We start from the raw sequence: 20,896 nt of genomic DNA, 5'->3' as shown, positions 1-20,896 counted from the left end.
ATTTAGATGACAAAATTAGCAGCCTATCCAAATGACCCCACAGACCTAGCCACTAAGGCACCATTAGTCATGGCCGCATATTTCTATGCATTTGCTGTTGTGTCTCAGATGTACATCTTTAGAAATCACTACGCAAGAAGGAAAGTCTTTCTCTGAATTAATTTAATTCACAGTCAGTTAATGAAACAACTCAGTATCTATAATTATAACATATTCTCTGTAACAGATCTATTATATTTAATAACTTGACATGTTACAAACATTTTTAAAAATTTCATAGACTTAAGCATTTCGAATGTTCAAATCAAGAAACAAGAATATTTTAAGCTCCTAAAACATCAGAAAAATTAAAACATTCATGTAAGTTTTTTTCATTACACCAATTTCTCACTCCTCTCCACAAACACCTGTAGCAAAATAAGGTATCAATTACAGGTCTTCTCTGTACGTTCCCAAATTAAAGTAACGACATCTATAATTTCATAAGTGTGTTTACTTGTCTTTCAAGCAAATGAATACTATTAGCTTTAAGGAGTATCTAGCAAAAAGTTATTTCAGACAGCTTAGATCTTTATAGACTCTTTCTGTATAAGGAAAGACAGAGCAACATGCCTCACAAAACTGGGGTTCAAAATGCAGTACTGGCCTAGCCTCTATCTGAGTAGTGGCAGGGCGAGCAATCTATAATTTCAGGAAGTAAATCAATCTGGAGGCACTATCAATACTGGCTAAGCAGTCACGCACAGTTTGTATTAATCTCTGTAGTACTTCAGCCACAGTGTATTTTAGAACAATGAAACATAGCAAATGACAAACATGTGCTATCAAAGCACTAAGAACTTAATTCACTAATGTGGGAAAATGCACTCAGAAAGCATTTTGCAAATGCAAACTGGTAAAAAACTTTAAACTTACTTGGACTTTCAATATTTCTGTTTACCTCTTTATGTGGCTCCATAATTACCGTGACACTTTTTCCAGTGACCTGTGCAAGTACTTGTAACGAATGCATTGCCTGTTTTCTCACAGTAGAGTTTGGAGAGGTTACTTCTCGAACGAGGTCATGTGTTACATGATGGAAAGATTTTTCCTGTGCTGCTAGGATTTCTTCTGTTTTTTCTTCATCTTTTAAAGGAGTTGCACATCTAATCAAAAGCTGTTCTAACGTGGTCTTTGCCATAGCAACTGCTCCATTGGAAACCTAAGGTATCATAGATTAGTTTTATTCAATAAGTATGGAACAAATACCACAAATCTACACATTACCCATGAACAAACTTAACATTTGATTTTGATGAATCCTCTGCAAATGGCTAAAAACATAAAGCTTAAACAGAACACATATTCAACTCGTCTTCCCACCAATCGTTCTAGAACTCTAAGCTGCAATGCAAAGTGTGCAATGCAACAAACTCAGGTGCTGGAAAACCCGTAGCAATGTTATCACCGTATGTTTCACAACTGACACAAGGTCAAACAGCCAATTCTCTAGGTTTCTGTAGCTACATACAGCTTTTTGGTAAGATGAACACCTTTCCACCTAAAACACAGAAATAAAAAAAACCCCAGTGTGTTTCACACAAGTGAAAGTAAACCTGTTTTTCTTTCACTGATCTGAATGTGACCTACACATTTCCACTGTGAAAGAAGCAAGTCTAATTCCAACAACTATGGCAAAGTTACATGGAGAAAACAGACCTCACTGCTAACTTCCAAGTCTTGGTTTAAGTTAAAATGACTAAAATTCACTTGTAACTATCACAGATACAATACATTTTGAAGTTAAGTAAAATCAAGATTCGTAGGCAACAGTTCACTCTATGTGAATTTAAGAACAAAAGTTTGTCTCCCCCATACTATTTGATATAATTCATTCATTAAATACCTCTCCAGTTAGATCCATCATAACAAAGAGAAGTGCCTTCAGGAAAGTCTGCTGGTTCTGGAGGACCCAAATTAGCGGCAGTCGTTCCATAAGAAATTTAATTGACACAACACCTCCTAGTTTAGCATACCAAGCTTGTTCATAGCAGCAAGCGCATAAACGTTCCACAATGTACGAAAACAAAGGAAGCTGACAAGCCTGGAAACAAAGAAACGTATCAGTTTGCTTTTTCTGCTCCCTGGTAGCCTCCAAAATTTTAGAAGGAAAACTGCATTGGCTGAAACTAGATAACTTAAATACTTTTGCTTTTAGAAATTATATATATTACCCTTTCCTTTGAACCCAAGATAATGCTTGCAACATCAAATATCACTGCTAGAGCCACTTCTCCTATTTTGCAGAGTTCTTTTTCCTCATATGCCATGCAGATTGCGATGGCATCAATAAGCACCAAGGGATCCATGCCTTTTGACCCATTTTCTTCACTATGAAACATGGCTGTGCTGGGCTGGCTTCCAACCTGATAGCACTGCAGCAAAAATGGACCTGTGATTTGTATTGGGGAAGAAAAGAGAGAGAAGAAAAAAGATAAAACAATGGATATTCCAATATGAATAGTCTTTCATACAGATTTTACTATTCTTCTGACTAGCTGATGCCAAAACCAGTAAGCACTCTGTCTATTTGCATATAATTGGATTGTAAGGCATTCTTCACTCTTCGAAGAAAAAAAGATTGCTTGAGTATTTTCTTCTATGCACTAGACTACACACTGCAAAAAGATTTAATTAAAATGAAGAATCATAAAAATACAAGTTACATTAATGTGACAATGAGGAGTGATATGCTTATAACATGTCTTTTCCCAAATTACTTGTCATACAGTCCAACACCAAACAAAAAGTTTACTTCACAGATACAAGACACTGCAGTACTTTAATATTTTCTTAGTTCCTCTGACGGTCCTTCAAAACCACAAGTGGAAACAAATCAACTAAAGACCATCTGCAAAAATAATTGTGTATAGCAAGTTACATAAATGCTCTGGAAATACAAAGTGTTCCAAGCTGTAATTATTTCATTGGCTGTAGCATTTTAAAAGTATTATTAGGTGACTGTTGCTTAATTTTTCACTGCTCAATAGAATTAGAACGTAATCCAGCCATCCAAGAAAACCCAACATATCTACACAGAAGCAACGGCAATATCACTATTTCCTTAAAACAAATTACTATCAGAAAAAGTATAAACTTCTCCAAGCCTTCTCACAACAGTCCAAATAATCTCTATTCCACTTTACTTACCACATTGCTGAGCGACTGCCACCATTGTGTAATGGCGGATTAGGCTAGCTACAAAAGGTAGAGCACTAGGCCGCAGATCTTTGATGACTGCTGACATGAACGCCCCTGTCAATGCCTGTTCAAACGTTTTACGAGCTGGAGTATCCTGAGCTTTGTATCGATGCGAAATAATCACACTGGGTATGGACTTCTCCGTAAAGCTGAAAGACAAAATTAAGTTCACTATAATCCTAAACTGCAGTACTGGCAGCTCAATCATGAGCATCATCAAGTACTTGATTTAAAATTTGCTCTCGATATCGAACTCCTCCTCCGCCTCCCACTGTCCCCTCATTTTGATAGAGCTAGACCAGTTCACTCAGTCTATATTAATTTTGTCAACCACTGGTCTGAAACATGATGGATAGCTCAATTTCATCAGGAACATTTAAAGCCAGTGGTTCAGAAGACGCCACATATATTACAAATAATAGGTATACAGGCATCACACTGCAACTCAATTACAGAATGTCATTTTCAATATTTTTGACATTTTTCCCCTTTTTTAAAATGACATTTGATTTTAATCTTGAAAGACTAACATTATTTATCAAATCACTGCCCAACAAAACCTATTCATTGCAAAGCTGTATTTATGTCAAGTCTAACAAGTCCAAATTATAAAGCTAGTGTACACTTTAGCTACATTTATTACACTGCAAGACTCAAAGTCAGCACACACTGTGTGGGCAAAGACATCAAAGCTGTCTAAAAGCAATAAACTCATTAAGTAGCAATGACTAAAATTCTGAAAGATGTAAAAAAATTCAATAAAAAGCCCCACACTAAGACAAACATAGGCTATGTGGCTGACTATGCTATAGTTTGGTCACTAAATAAAACTGAGTTTTGTTTCTCTTTCACTTCAGTAAAAACTTAGATATACGTACAAAACATCGCAATTTAAGTTAATCTTTAAGATGCAATTAAGCACCAGAATATTCCAACTATTTAAATATATTAAACTAAACTTATTTATTTTTAAAAATGGCTGATCATATGTAACAGATTCTACATTGGACTGTGATTAGGGGAAGAAAATTAAAGTATGCAGCATTAACACATGTCATTGGCATTAAATAATATGCTGACAAAACTCCTCTTGCTGGAAAGTCCGGCACCGATTTAAAAGGAAGCATAGAATCATAGAATGGTCTGGGTTGGAAGGGACCTTTAAAGGTCATCTAGTCAAACCCCCTGCAATGAGCAGGAACATCTTCAACTAGATCAGGTAGCTCAGAGCCCATCCAACCTGAATAAACCAGTGGGTAAAAATCCCATGAAGACTATAATGCCTAGACAAACCATTGTCTTTAATTTAGGTTATTCTAAAGACACTATAAATTTTACATACACATTTATGTTTAAAGAATTGTCATACTTGGGATGTGCAAGAAGTTGGTATAATGCATGTTTATTATCATCCAGACTCATCATAGCTACTAAAAAACACTTGATTACTTCCCACGCTTGTCTCCGATAATACGGTTCTGTGTTAGCACTCTTCAAACAATCCAGAGCAGTCTCAATTGCCTGTAACAAAAAAAAGACAACAGTAACCAAATACTTCTTGTTCTTAATATTTACAGCAAGGTCATCAATCAAGGGAACAGTATCTTTAATACATATTAAAAGTAACCTAAAAGTATGTACAATTTGGACTGCCCAAGTTAAAAAATGCGGAGAATGCCTGCAAGAGTGGACTTGCAACTATTATGGTATTTGCTGTGCTTTTATAAATGCAAAGTTTCACGGCAGGTACATGTATTTCCACGGTTAGAAAGCATTTGAAAGTCATGAGTGAGGTACACCCCCATTCTCCCTCTCCCCCCTCAAGAAAATTTTCCTCACCTTCCCTCCAGCAATAATTGCTGTTCCTAATCCCTATATACTGTAGGTATATAATGCATTTATACACATATATAAATGGTACTGAAAAAAGTTATATCTTGCTAATTACTTTGCCATATTTTCCATGCAATTCAAGAGCTAAATCATACATGATGCAAAGTCCTTGTAAGCAACTTCTAAACACCATTTACTTAATGGAAATAAATCTTCTTGCAAAGGAAGAGAGTACTATTTAATACTTTGAGAATAATTCAAATGATCTCTTAAGATAGGAAAGCAATGAAAACGGGGGTACATCTTTTTGGAAAATTTCTATTTTGCATATATATGTGTATATATATAAAACACAGCTAGATATGTCTATCTTCCCGCCAAAAAAAAGAAAGGGAGAAAGTAAAAGCCAATGAGACAGTCATTAAGTAAAAAAACAAAAAAAAAAACCCCACATAAAGACTGTTTTGGGGTGCACAAAATAAGGAATTTCAATATCTGATCAGTTGTAAATAAAATCTAACCATCTATGCTTAAAAAAGATTATGCGGAAAAAGGCTCTGCTACAAAGAAGTGGGCATTTTCCTTCTTTGACAGGAAAACCATTTTTCTACTTACTGACTTAACTAGCTGTCATCCCATCACTGTTTGAATAACCTTATCAGCATCTCAATAAAAAGAACAATGAGTTTTACACAGACCACAGAAGACTACCAAAGCACCAAGAGGAAAACACAGACTTCTAATTTTCAATTTATTCCACTTCTTCCTTTTAATTTGATATTCCCTTTTTATAGGTACAAAGTAGTAAGCAGACAACATTGTTTCTTGGTCAACACCAAGAAGCTGAAGATCGTTCCATACCATTAACCAACACGTTAGTTGCATGAATACTTTGGAAAACTTGGTGTGAATTAAACCTAGCGGAATAGGAAAATGTCAGCAATTACAGTATATGTATTCAACTCATCAATTTCAATACAGAGGAGAAATCGGTAAAGCTATCTGCATTTTAAGAATCATTTTTCCAAGCTATTTTTAAGTCTGTTGGCTATATGGAGCCAAAGAGAGCCAGCTGCCTGTGAAGAAAATTGTTTACTACATTCAGATCATACCTACTTAGGAAAGTGTAATTGAAAAAGTAAGTATTAAAAATCTACAGGCCAAATTAACTCAGAATCCAGCTTCACTCTTAGATCCCAAGACATAGACATAGATTAGATTGCTGTAATTAGTGAGAACTAAGCATTTGTGATATGTTGAGATTACTGGATGAAAGCCACTGGAAGTACAAAGAGGTTTTGCAGCTCTAAGTAGTATTATATCCAACCTAGAGACAACGAAGAAAACCAAATCATCGGAGTCATTAGAATAATCATCACTGAGGAATTTCTACAGTAAGTTTTTGGTATACTACAAAAAGAAAACAGGGACGTTTTAAAGTATTTTCCCGCTCCTGATCTAAGCAGTACACCAGAAGTTAGGAAGGGTACAAAAATGCACAGAAAGCATTTACTTGTGCCGGTTTAGCTCCCTAACCTATTATTTTGTAAAAGCAGAGCAGCATGTTTAAATCTTTTATTTTGGGGGTGACACATAAAAGAGTTTAAAGGGAAAATAAAAGAAATAACAGGTTGACAAGCTTTTGCTAATTTTGTATGTCAATATGAAGCAAGAAGTTAGTGTAGGTCTACCTGCCTTACATAGAGACTCTCAACTGATCACTACATAGTAAAAAAGAATAAAAAGGTCTTTGCAGTGATTTCTGAAACAACTCTTTGTACTTTACATGCCAGGTTTGGCACCTCAAAAATTACATGAAACAAAAAAAAACCCCAAATACATAAGTAGGCTTCGATTCTCTTTCTTCATTACAACGTAAATTAATTAGAAATCTCTTTGTCTAAGTGGAGGGATATTAAAAAAATATCAGGTATGCATGAGATCCTAAAAACTACTTTTAATTATGTAAATTCTGTAACATTAGATATTCATTAACTCATGTCTGGTGCTGGCAGACATGCCCCAGACTTTATGAAGGTTCTACAAGCAAACAAACTTCCAAAAAATCCATAATAAAGGAAAACAGAGTAAAACAGTTTCTTAGCCCAGAAAATAACTTAAGCCCTTACCTTTTCCATTGGGAGCTGAATGGATGCTTTACAGTCTGAAAATTCAATTGTAATACTGGGTCCTTGGATTTCTGTGACTACATATTGTAGTTTCTGTGATTCCTTTAACATCTTCCTGTTACTTCCACCAAATTTACCAAGTACACGATAAGCCACATGAGAAATACTGTCTGCAGGATTGCGCAATGTACGCCACAAAGCCTGTAAGTATTTTAAATGTTAGATGGTCAGACTAGTCTCACTTCAAAATTTTTCAAGTTGTAACGTGAAAAAATGTCAAGGAACACACTTATTCTTGAACCTGGGTAATTGATCCTGCATAACTTCCAGAAAATATTTACCTGGACTGAATAAAAGCAGTCTCTGATCACAGAAGTTCAAGAGCTTTATAAAAAGGTGGTCCTAAGTGCAGTTTTAGATTAGATTAATGTGATCAGCTACAAAATCTTTGCCACACTGAAATATAATTTCAAGTTTGTCACTAATATTAGATAAACAACATTATGAATTAAACAAAACAAAAACAAACAGAACAGTTAAGGCTGAAGTGAATTAATCTCAAAGAGCTAGTTTTGAAATACAAAAAGCAAATAAAGTAAATATGAAAGGATAACGTGTATGCAAGCACTGTATTAGGGGAAATAACCACATTTAAAGCACTGTTCCAAATTTCGCACATATTGTCTTCACCGTGTATAAGATTTCATATGGCTGTCAATTGTGATACGCTGAAGGTAATTAGCTTTTCTTGTTTTGTTTTTTAAAAATTAACAAATTTTCACAATCTTCTGTACCATCTCATCTTAAACATAGTAATATTCCTGTTATTGAGTCCCAGGTCTTAACTTTAACCCCTTAACAGGGGCTATAGAAGAAATTATTAATTCACTTCTAAATTTCTCAGTTTTCAGTTTAATAGCACACCACCAACTGGCCTTTTACATACAAATCAGACCGGTATGGTTCTGACAGATTTTTTCAAGTTTTTAAAACCAAAAGGTTCATAAAAATTTCTAATAATATTTAGCAAATTAATGACCTCTTGTGGTCTAACAGGAAACAACAAGTTTACCTGCATTAGCTCGGCTCGAACTGGTTGAATGTGATCATACAGGAAGTCTGGCTGCAAGTTATCCACGCACAATTCAAGAGTTCTTAAGCCCTGGCTAACCAGGGTCTGAGATCCATTGAGAGCCGACACCAAGGGATCCATCAACATTGGCAGATAAGGCAGTAATGAGCTCAGTCGAACGGGCACAGTGAGGCAGAGCTCTACAAACAAGTCTTTCATGTGTTGTTTATGAAGGCCACTTTGCAACATATTAAGTCCTGAAAATCATTGAGAAGTTATACACTCAAAAGAAAAAGACAGTCCACGGTTTATCGTTAAAAAATCACTAATTCCTAAATTCAGAATAACCTGACATTTTTAAACTCTGTAAAGCTCATATCTGTAAATAACGCATTTACAAAATACAATACCATTCATCATTATAACTTACATCTAAGGTTTTTATGCACTGAATGTTTTTGTAGGTACACACCTAATAAAAAAAAACCTATGCATATTCTAAAATTTAATATTAGACTCAATGAAGTAGCATTTGAACACAATGGATGAAACCAGAAAAAGATAATTTGGCTCAAACCTCAGCCTTGTATCAATAAAAAAAATCCACACAGAACAATTTGTTTTTAAAATATCTGGCCTCCTGAAAAGAAACATTAAATGAGTTCAAGTGCATTCACTGTCCCATACAGACTAAACACATTCTCCAACTTATTTATCCCCCATCAAGATTTCATATATCCCATAAACCTAGCTAGCACTTCCATACTGACATGTATTTTACATCAATTTTTCGAGATAACATATATATTTACTAACTAAAATAAAATTTTCCCCTACAGCTGTAGATGGGAACCAAAAGATTTCACATTCCTTAAACTGTTCCTATTAGCTTGTCCTTCGGTTTAAGTAGTTCTCTATTTTTCCTTGCTCATCCTCAGTATCTCTGGAACACTTTCCTTGCAAGCACAAATGCTCAGTTAGTCAAACTGATTGTTATTTCCATTTCTTTCTGCAAACTGGCACTACTTGCATTTATATTTACCACGCACTTGCAGACACACACAAATGCCCTCAACTGCGGAACGACGAGAGCTTCTCTGTTATGTTCTTCCCACAAAACCAGTGATGGCCTAGCAACATTGCTTCTCCTACTACTCTAATCCCTCAATGCTTTATGCTATCCCTCAAGTTACCCATAGCAAAAAAATGAATGAACAAAACAAACAAAAAAAAAAAACCCAACAGCTCCACAATGGAAAGCAGAAAAACAAGCAGCAGAAATTGTGAAGCAGCCAAATCTATGGAGCCTGAAGCAGCTGATAGTAAATGAAAATAAGCCACATTCAAGATATTTAATCAACTGCTAAACTGAAAATCTGAAGCTATTTATCAGGGTTAGGGCTTTAGTTTTTTTTTTTTTTAATTACATAACATAACTTTATTACTACTATTTACAAAAAAGATCAGAAACTAGGGTGGGGAAAGACGGTATTGCTCTACCTTGCAGTAAGTTTGGTAACAGCGGCAAGAATTCTTGATATAACAGATCATGACTGCCTCCTCCAATAGATCTGAACAGTGCTCTGAGCAGCAGGAAATAGTTATAGGGCTCTTTGGCAGTCTGTGCAAGTTCCATAGAGCTGTTCACAATCTTGTGCAAATGTGGCTATAAAAAAAATAAAGCTTGAAGATTAATAAAATATCAATTTTATCATCATTGTACTGTACAAGAGTTTAGCATGAGGCAAGTTTTTCAGATCAAAAACCTTCAGCTACTCCAAGTACTCTGATACCATGCTAATTTTCTACCGCCGTTGAAGAATTGTTAAAAAGTAAATATATATTTGAATAGGATCAAGCATCTAGAGTATTCTTTAGTTAATTAAACCCTGCTTTCACGTTAGTCAAATGATCAAGTCTGCTTGCTACTCCAAGCAGTAACTGTATTAAAACAAAAAACCTTCTGCAAATCTGACACAATGAAAAATATTTGCTCCACAGAAATACAGGGATGTGTAGCAGAAGTCAGAAGTGTCAGAATGAGAAGACATTTCACAATATTGATTCACTCCTGATCTAACTTCATCACTAATTCTTGATGCTAAAATTGCTAAAATTCCACTTTGAAAGCAAACTTTTTCAAGTAAAAAAAATGATTAAAGAACTGGTGGCCTTTCTAGCGCAGAGGACATGAACAGTTTGCAGGAATCGTTAAAAATAGTTGAAAAATACATGGATTCTCACAGATCAGGGACAAACAGTGACATAATTCTGGATTTTATTAACATCTAAAAGCTTTCCACATTGCTATGCAAATTCTGCAAATAGCCTTCATCATTCAATTAAATTGTCTACCCAAGGCCCATATCATCAATCCTGCTGAAACAAAAACGTAACAGAAGCATGAAATTCTGAAGGTAGTATATCACACTCTTTAAATTGGATCTCCAACTTACAAAATCCAAATGACCTTGATTGTGATGACAAATGAGAAGAATTTAGGCAAGATTATACATGAATATAGTTTCATATTAATTACGAATATTGCTTCATATTACTTTTGTCTTCCAAAGAATCTGGAAAATTAGTAGTCCCTATTCTGTTCTACCCAGAAAAACGAACTAATCCTGCTGTAACAAATCGTTAAGCACAGAAACCATTAACACACAGTTACCTGTATCAGAAATTGTGTTTATTCTAAGGTAGAAGGAAGAGAAATGGAGAGAAATTATGAGAAAGGGAGCAGCATTCAATTAATTAATACCTTAATGTTTCTTCTGGATATAGGCAGCTGTTAATTTATGAGAAAAGGACACACTTGCTTCAAGCTCAGTATTTCTAAACTCACTGAATAATGAGATGATCTCATCAACATAAACAGACCCTTGGAATACATAGACAATATGTTGTCAATAGAAAAAACAGCATTCCTTAATCCAGACTTTCCAAGAGCGCAGAAATATCTAACTCAAGAAGTACATGTTAGTAATTAGGACATGAATGAACAAGATTCACCAACACAAAAAAGTGACTCCACTCTAAGCAAAAGTCTTAAGCTAAGATGGAAACAAAGGGGGGAAAAATATGCAAGAAGATACGCATATCTTGACCGGGAAGTTACACGGGTTTACGGCAATCCTAATCAAACCACAAGCATGTATCAGTCATACTCAGAATTAGTACATCACAAAGACTATCAAATCTTAAGAGAGCGTAAAACTCTTAAGTTTCTTGAGAGTTTCTTCAGATGTAATCTGAAGAATGTATTGAGTCAAAACAAATTTTTTTCATTTTTAACACAAATGACCCTTACCTTCAGCATTTGTTCATTTTCAGCTGCAAATAGGGAAACTGAGCCAAAGACTAACTTGAACAGCTTGAGATACAGATTGGAGAGTTCCACATTAGAGCCCATTTCTGGCAGCCTATCCAGAAGATACTCAACCAAAATAGTTGCAAAGAGCGCAGAGGTAGTAGGGTTTGCCAAGAAGGAATTGGCAACAATCTATAAAAGGAAACCACAGAGGAGTTGTTGTTGCTGTAATGAAGAGAGGGGCAAATGCACTACCCATTTAAAAAAAAAAATAAGGCAAATTGCTTTCTGTAAAACAGGAGGTCAGAACATTAACACAACCACCTGAACAAAACAAGAACTCTACAACGTTCAATACTTTTCAAGAATAAAGTCTATTCGTACCTTCTAAATTGAAGTGCTCATGTTTGTATTGCATCACTTAGTCTGGAAAACTTTTGAAAATCCATCTTCACAAAGTATTTTTATAGACTGCCTCAAATCTTGCATGCTCATTTCAACATTATTATTTATAATTCCACTTCAGCCTTATGTACTTCAAGGCATAAGCTATTTTCTACAGGCTGTTTATTATCAATTGAAAAAAGTAAACAAAAACATAATACCTGAAGAGCATAGTTTTTTGAGATTCGCTCCACCATATACGGAACAGTAGTTTGAAAGATTTCTTTGAAAGTTAAAGGGTTCATCATTGTGAACACACCAGCAAAATGCTCCAGGACTTCCTTTTCCTCTTTCATTCTGACTGTCTGACAGTTTGCTACTCGAACGTATGTCTGTCCATTTCCTGCTATTTGGACCTATGGCAATTTAGAAAACGCGTATGTTGGTTACAGAATTTGAGTAACTTTTTCCCCACTATTCTTAAAGTATCTTTTGAAAAAAACTGAGATTTTACAGGTTTCACATGCAAATCCCATAAAATTACAAGTTGGGCACGAGAGCCAACAGTAACAAAAATATTAAAATAGAGTGTTTTCAGTACAGATTTTAAAACCATGAAGTCAGGAGCGGGAAAAGACAACAGCAGGAGATATCACAGTACATTTGTAAGGTTACTTAATTCCAAAACATGTACATTTACATTTCATTAGTACTTTGTGTAACTACAGAAGATAAACATAGACATACGAATGCTTCAATTGATAGCTAAACTATCTCTTTGAAGGAAAGATTTAATCCATTACATGAAAGACAAGTATCTTCAGTCTGACCTGCCTGCATAAACACACACAGTAACGGATGTTAAAAAAATAATTTGTTCCTTGCAAGTAAAAAGTAGTTTGAAATTCATAAAATTTCCCAGTAGCTGTGGTCCGGAAATTAAAGACTTAATGAAAATATAGTACACATGAAATTTGTCTTTTAGCTGACAAATAAATCCTTATTAGAAGATCTAACACATAGTAACTGTATGAATAAAAGTGCTATGCGGCCAGGTTACATACCTGATAGATATCTAAAGCTTGCATTGCATATTTTACCAATTTTATATAGATTTGAGTCTCCTTAGGCTGCAACTGCTTATTGGGAATGAATTGTGCTTCTGAAACAAGGTAAAGAATAAGACAGTAGTTATCTATTGAAAATACTACTTGCTTTCACACTAGAGAGCTTTAATTGTAGCATTACAAAAGAGAAACGTAATTAAATATTATTCAGTTTTACCACCAGGAGCTTTGCATGATGTTATGCCCCATGTGATTGTCTTGACACCACAGACCAAAGTTTTTACTAAGCTTCGGCAATCTGTGACCTGAAATGTCTGTTTATCTTCTTTTTCTTTCTCCCCTTGTTTTTCAAATACGGGTACTGGTGCAGGGGCCACTGGCGTGGCTGGGGCAGGAGATGGAACAGGAACAGGTGCCGCATTTGCTGCTGTCGGTACTCCAGGTAACGCGGCTTCAGCAGCCCCAAGTTCAGACTGTGGCTTGCATTTTTTAAAAATTACAGAAAGCTGGTATCGTGCTATAGTGTGAAATTTCAGAACAAAAACCTAGAGCACAAAGAGCAAATGAAAGAGCAGGGAGGGGGAAGAAAAAAGAAAATAAGTTTCTTCTTCAAAAGGAATTCTAAATTTAATAATACTAATACTTCAAGTCAGCATACTGAGATCAATAAAATTTAAAACTAAGTATTTCTGAAGTTGTTCAAATGACAGCACACATTTTTAAGTGCATGAACGAAATAGTTTTCTTATTTTTAAGAAGTTCCAAAAGTAAAAATATTTGCTTAAAACTAGTAAAACCATCAACTAAAAATTGATTTCACTTAAATTCTACTTAATTTGAAAATAAAAGGTATTTGAATTTATTTTTAAAAATAAGACTTAATATTTCAGACTATAAATATTTAACATTAAGCATAAAAAGCTTGAATTTTTCAGATGTATATGTAATATATGTCAGATGCGTTAAAATATATATACATTATAGGTTTAAGTTGTATTTTATGCAGCATATCAGGTTTAGAAAGCAATCATCAATCCTGCATAACAGCGGTCCCCAGCACTTCCGCCTCTTGGCTGATACAAAACAAGGGACATGTTGTACAAGGTTTCAGTTAAAGTTTTCCATACTTTCCAGATTTCAAGGCGTCGATCTGCTTGGCTTGCTCAGACACTTCCCCACTACCACCACAGTTCTGTACACTCCCTTCTTCCCTAGGTGTACCTTCTCTGAATTCACATATTATTACAAATTTTAATTTGCTAAACAAATGACCAAACTGTGTTACATTACAGCTTTTTAAAAAAGTAGGGGAAAAAAAAGTAGTTTATTTGAAAGACAAACCCCACTAGAAAGCTACTTCAGTTGGAGAAATCTGGAATAAAAGACCCGTTACAATACATAACGTCAAGATGTTTCACTTGCATGATCACTTGTATTTCGTATTTAGGACGAAAGCCATTCCCTAAGCTACTGCTACCTTAAAGAAAAATAAAAGTCAGGGGTAATACCAAATAATCTGGAGATGACTAAAATAACTAAATCTCTTCTCTGGTGCATTCAAAACCACGACAGTCTGTCAATGACAGAGAAGGGTCAAAGATGGAAGGGATCCACTACATTCAGAATTCTTAGATCTCCCTTTCCAAAACAAGCAGCCATACAGCTTCCTCAGTTGTCTTAAAGTGCTAACACCAGTTTGGTTTAGATTTCAATGCATGCTCTCACATCCCAAAATGAGATTATTAAACCAGTGTTTGCCCTAGTGTTTTACTCTACAACTGAATGCATCTTTATGTTGTGGCAGGAGAAACACTGGGCAACCTTCTTCCATTAAACACTTGGCTACAGCAAGCACAGAGTTCCACTTGTACTACACCATAGATGACAGCTTTCTGGGTGCATCCCCAATTTTAAAAATAACAAACAAACAAAAGCCCTCAAAAAATCCTCCATATAAAGTCAATCCTTAAAAACTATCAGTAGGTCTTGAAACTACAGATATTTCACTATGCCAAGGACCTGCGAGATAAACCTCTTTCATGTTTTAAAAAAACAAAACAAAAACCCCCACACGTATAGCCAGAAGGCATTAAAAAAAATACCATTCTTACGTACCCTTACGTGGGGCAAAAAAGATTACAACTAAAATTTAAAAGAAAATTTAAAAAAATAGTTAACAGTTAAGCTACTCCCAGCATCACAGACATACAGCTTCCTGCTTTGAAACAAGTCACTGAATGAATAAGCTGAGTTGGCAACGCATCTCCACTACACTCAAGATATTATCCCAGTTGCATAGCATTTTAAAAAGCCTGTCTCTAAAGTATTAAAATGAAATACGGTGTGCCAACTCTTCCTACACAGTCTCATTTCTGAGGAAAGGAGAAGTGTGATTGACAACATACTATAAAACAGGATATTCAACTTATTATCAAATGTTTTAAACAAATCAATACCTCCAGCATTCTCATAAGAATATCTCTACCATTTCCGTTTTCCTGTTCACTTTTAGACCGGATACAGTCTACCAAATTTAGCAGAAGCTTGCAAGACATTGTCTGGATACTGCTAGGCAACGACTCATCATCAATGTTCTTGGCAAATAACTGGACAGCAAGGGAGAGATCATTGAGTGGTAAATGCTGACGGACATGATGTACCAGGTCTGCCAGTGTACTATATGCAAGTGGTCTATCAGTAAAAACAAGAAATGAAGAAAACACATTGAGGACAATTAAAATTTTTGTTAATTGGACTTCACCAATAATTACTTCTTGGAGCTATTTCCGAGACTGTAAATCCAAATTTTCTATTTTTATATGCAAATCCAGAGTTCACAAGTCTTTCAATTACACAAGAGAATTACAACATGTACAGTCTAACCAAAGATGCATTAATCTGTCCCCCAACACTAATGTTACGTCTCTGATCTTGCTTCCCCCATTGCTGAACATCCCCAGCCCATCTTTCCTTCTACATACCATTAAGAGCAAATTAGCATGTTTTAAGCCACATTTTAAGCAGTGTTGGTAAGCTGTTTCACAATTAATCATTGATGATTCATGATTTCAAAAGCAGTTATGAAAACTGATGAATTTTTTTATCATTTCTTTTCAAATACCAGGTTTAAGCATCTAGCAGAGCAAATACTTCTAAATCTAACACTGGTTGTCAGTAAGATACACCTGATACTTAAGGAAGAGGAAGTAATTGTCCTAGTTCACGTCTTTTAATTCGGTCAGCAAAAGCACCTAAAAACTAGTAGACTATTGAAGACACAGAAAGTAAGTATTCTCCCCATTTATTTTCTTTCAATTGCAAATTAATAAGTTTTAAGGTACTTATTGACAAAACAGTTTAAATCTCATTCAGATTTTACACTGGACACAAGATTTAGGCTGCTTTGGGAAATATTGGGAAGATACTGATTTGATTTCACTGTGACCACTGCTTTGGTTGTGCTTTGCAATCCAAAAAATGACATAGTTTTCATTCACCTGTTTATCATATTTTATCATATATCACACCACCATGCTGCACCATCAAATTTTTAAATAACAACCACTCTTTACAGCAGCAGATATTAGAATCTAATAAAATTAGTTATTTAAAGCAAAGACTTAGGACCCTATACAGACATTGTTGTAAATATTAATAAACCTTGAAAGAAACCAGCCCTGGCAGGCACTCAAGAGAGCTATTCCAAACTTTCTGTCGTACCTCAGTGTCTCTCGGGCAGTGTATCCAGAGCCAATTAGTATAGATTCATCAAATAGTTTGTCCATACATGGAATAAATTCTATAATTAAAAAAAAAAACAAAAGGTGAGGGGGAAAAAAGAAAAAGCTATACATAGTGATTGGCACAGGAAATAATCAAAACAATACAGTTAAGAATTATACCACTTAACTTAGGTTTAAATACCTAAGTCAGAAAGTGGTTTTATTATAAAATTCATTGCTGAAGCTTACAAGAGGCAGCATCATTTACAAGGAAACTTTAAATTAACTTCTTGTGACTATGAACTCCACTGACACTTGCCCCTTAAGTAACATTACAGTACACAGTCAAAGCCACAGCACTGATACAACAAAAACAGTCACAGCTGGACAGCGAAAAAATGCTTATATTATTTTCAACTTTGCAGAACTTCTTAAATATAACTAGTGAGTTACCGGAAAGGACAAGTTCAGGCAACACTGTACAACGCAACTCTACTTTGTCTGGCATCTTGTCATACAAGCTCTATCCCAAAATGTAAGGAGGAATACATGCAACTTGGGGTCCAGGGAAGAAAAGGAAAATTCAGCAACAAAGTCAAGTGACAAAGCAAGACCAAAGAAGCATTTTCTTTTTAAATATAGAAATCAGTAAGTTTATGGAATTGATTAAGTCACTCCATCCTAAACACAGATGATGGAAATGGCAGAAAGGATTAACTGCTCCCACCTCCAAATAATGCAACAAGCTAAAACTTATTAACAAATAAGCAAAAAGTCAAATAAAGAGAAAGAGGAGCATCCAGCAACCTTCATTCTCCACCAATTTCCAAACAATATTAAAGATAAAAAATCCAGCATTTTCTGAATAAAATCAAAAAGGGACAAGGAATCTGTGAGGTCCACTCAAATGAAAGGGACAACGTGGTAGCTGTCTTTGCTTTTAAGAGAATGTCACATTCTGTAAAAATACAAAGGAAGATAGAAGAGCCTTGGCATTGTTTTTTGAGGGAGGTAGAGCTCTGGAAGACTTAAAGTAGAAAAAGCAAATAAAGACTGGGAATAAAGATTTCAGATGCAAGGACAACCAGTTATTTCACAAGGCAACCACAGTAGTCATGACATGGGAATAAATTCAGTCATAGCCAACAACCAACTGTGGAGAAAAAAGCTGAGTCAAAAAGATGATTGGAAAGGAACTGCCTTTGATCATCAAACCACTCTGAAAAAAGGAATTAGTCTTAGATGCACTAGTATTAGCACAGCAAAGAGATTAAGACACAACTCCTGACAATGAAAAAAAAGCAAAAGGAAATGCAAACTGAAAAACAGCAATGAGGTTTTTGTGTACTGAAAACATTTAACGTTAATATACCTGTGTTGTGCTATTACTCTTAATCTGAGCTAGTAAGAGAAATTAAAGCAAAGCAAGTAATAATAAATTGTTTATACCAGACCACTGATTGAACTCTCACACTGTTAAACTTCATAACATAGGAATATTTTACATTGAAATTAAGAAATGTTCAGTCATTAGAATTTCAGAAACATCATACAAGCCATTCTAGCTTTTTGAAATGGACATCTCAGTTAAAATTCTCAACAGAAATGTCTTAATAGGGATGAAAACAGGTAGGTTGCTAAATTCAATTTGCATTCTATCTTCCAAGCCAGCTTTTAAAAGCTCTATCTAATATTTATGTGTATACCATATTTTGCCGATATGAAGTATTCTTAGATAGAGGCTGTCTTTACAGTGATGACAAAATACATCACAGTAAAATACATGGTGTTATTCATCAACTCTCAATCAACACAGAAGACTAAGTTTGAAAGATTATTGCACTGAGAACATTAATGCCAATGGCAAGACCCACAAATGCACAGCACTTCCCTCAACACTCATTTTTCCAAATAAGTTGAACTGCACCAGCAGAATGACCAAAGCCTTACCTTCTACAGATCTCCACATACTTTATGTCCCACTTCTCTCCCTCACACTCTTTATTCCTTCTGCGATAACCACGTTCCCTCTTCTCCTTAACGTTTCTAAGCATTTCCTCCTCTACATCCACTTGGGGGCTGCCAGGTAGCCAAGAGCAGGGCTGGAGGGATGCATTAGCAACACGTATGCTACAACACCAGCCAGCTGACCAAGGGCAATGAATTGCTAAGCTCACACTGCTCTTTATACCTCCAATGGAGACACTAACTGAAGTTTCCTCCACTACCCAAAACACTGAAGTTCACAGAGGATGCAGAACATCATATCTTTAAGACCTCACTCATCTGTTGAATTAAGAAAAGGCTGAGAAACATAAAACAATTAAGCTAATTTCTTTACAAAAATATTCAAAGAAACAGCTTTCCATGTTATCACAACATTAAATTCCAGAACTAGGAAACATGCTTTACTTTTTTGCAAGCTAACAACACCTGTAAGACATCACACTGCCCCATAATTGTTGTTAGCAGGACAAGAAAGGGGACCACACAGTAAAGATGAAAAGACAGAAGTTAGTATTTAGCAAAGTACATTCATCTCCAATTTTGCAATTCTGCCAAAACAGAACATATCCACCAAACCCAGTTAATTCAGGCAGACCAAAAATGGCTTTCCTCTGCTAGAGGCAAATACTACAAGATGAATCAAAGATACGTATCACATTTTGACAGAACTACTTCCACTCAGGTTAACAGATTAAAATTTTAAAGTATCCGTACAATTGCAGGCACAATTACAAATGAACACAAATGTTTATCATCAAATGATAATTACTTGGAACAATAGATACTTGGAAAGCTAGAAAAGCTACTTGTTCAGTATGCCATCTTATTCAGGTGACTTTTTTTTTTAAAGAAAAAAGAAAAAAGGCAAAACAACACACACACAAAAAAAAAAAAATCACACCCACTCCCAAAACAATCAGAAGTAGGTAATAGTCCAAAACAAATAGTAAGCAATACATCTCTTCGACACAGAAATAGTTTAAATCTTTCCAGTCTATAGATAAATTTTCAGAAAGTGCTACTTACGGCTCCTCAAGTCTGTTGTCAAGATGTGCTTAGCAGCAATTAGAAGCTCCTTCCGGAGGTGTGCCGTTTCAGCTGGACAATTTGAGAGCAACTGCAACATTCCTTTTACCATTTGCTGAGAATATTTAGCCACTAATTCCTATAACAAAAAATAACATGAATACAATTGTTATGACATTGTATTTTAAAGCTTTGCATTTGCAAAACAATATTCAATTAAAATTCACTTGTTTCTCTTTAAGCAATCTACTTGTAAAAATAAAATACAACATTCATTCCATAAATGCCTGGGGCAGGGGAAATGGCACATTTTTACTTTTCATTCACATGCGAACTTCTGAAAGGACAACAAAGTATAGCCCTGTCTTCAGATTTGCTACACAAACGCTCTTCTCTCCAAGCTCTGATGCACTGCAGTCATGCTGGTCACTTGCCTGCCATAAAGTAACTAGCAACCTGTTGCACTAAGAGCAGCAAAGGAACAAAAATGCAACCTACCTGGTAAATTCTTATGATGTAAGCCAAAAAAGACAATGTTTTAATTTGAGCAGCGATAAAATCAGCATACAATTCCTTGTTATAAAGTTTATGTTGCCTGAAATTAAATTGAACAGTGGTTACGATTTTGTTCCTCCTCTTTAATACCTTAGTTCAGAAAATTCAAAGACATTTCAAATTACATCATCTTGTAGTGATGTTCTTGCTTCACAAGGAAATAAAATCATCATGGGACAGCCTATTTTCAACAAGCTCTCTGGCATTCAAACTCCCAGCATCTAGTTTCTGCTCTAAGCAGAAACGCAGAGCCCTGAGGCAGCCATACAATGCTCAGCTTTCTGCAGAAAGCCAAGCCAATACATTAGCATCAAACATTTGGATCCATTCCCCAAACTGGGGCAATTTTTTTTCTCCAAGTAGTATTCCCTCCCATAGGCTTGTCTGTCTGTCTCAAGCTTCAACCACTTATTCCGATCATCTGGGCAGACAGGGAAAGACAGAGATCTTACTCCTGCTGCCCTGCTCAGCACCACTTGCTGCTCCTTAGAATCATCTCTCTCTGAAGCAGGAAAAGCAGCGCCCATAATCTGCAACATCACAAGGCT

General features: G+C 35.4%; 1 protein-coding gene across 1 annotated transcript in view; it reads right to left on the bottom strand.

The window, feature by feature from the left end:
• LOC104618391 (transformation/transcription domain-associated protein-like) overlaps positions 1-20,896 on the bottom strand; it is a gene marked incomplete at its 3' end in the record, with an annotated part of 39,984 nt that overhangs the window by 9,929 nt on the left and 9,159 nt on the right. The window contains exons 10-25 of the mRNA XM_010283970.1: positions 20,292-20,388; positions 19,794-19,932; positions 16,759-16,837; positions 15,495-15,729; positions 13,256-13,583; positions 13,036-13,133; positions 12,193-12,387; positions 11,588-11,779; positions 9,775-9,940; positions 8,275-8,531; positions 7,203-7,403; positions 4,610-4,761; positions 3,190-3,389; positions 2,214-2,431; positions 1,886-2,083; positions 941-1,201 (exon numbers count right to left, since the gene is read on the bottom strand). Of these exons, the coding sequence (XP_010282272.1) occupies positions 941-1,201; positions 1,886-2,083; positions 2,214-2,431; positions 3,190-3,389; positions 4,610-4,761; positions 7,203-7,403; positions 8,275-8,531; positions 9,775-9,940; positions 11,588-11,779; positions 12,193-12,387; positions 13,036-13,133; positions 13,256-13,583; positions 15,495-15,729; positions 16,759-16,837; positions 19,794-19,932; positions 20,292-20,388 (3,016 nt within the window). The remainder of the gene's footprint in view (positions 1-940; positions 1,202-1,885; positions 2,084-2,213; positions 2,432-3,189; positions 3,390-4,609; positions 4,762-7,202; positions 7,404-8,274; positions 8,532-9,774; positions 9,941-11,587; positions 11,780-12,192; positions 12,388-13,035; positions 13,134-13,255; positions 13,584-15,494; positions 15,730-16,758; positions 16,838-19,793; positions 19,933-20,291; positions 20,389-20,896) is intronic.

This window comes from Phaethon lepturus, unplaced genomic scaffold (genome assembly GCF_000687285.1).
Source record: "Phaethon lepturus isolate BGI_N335 unplaced genomic scaffold, ASM68728v1 scaffold4813, whole genome shotgun sequence".
Taxonomy (NCBI): domain Eukaryota; kingdom Metazoa; phylum Chordata; class Aves; order Phaethontiformes; family Phaethontidae; genus Phaethon; species Phaethon lepturus.
Note: the sequence above shows the minus strand (reverse complement) of the source record. Positions and strands in the feature narration are given on the sequence as shown.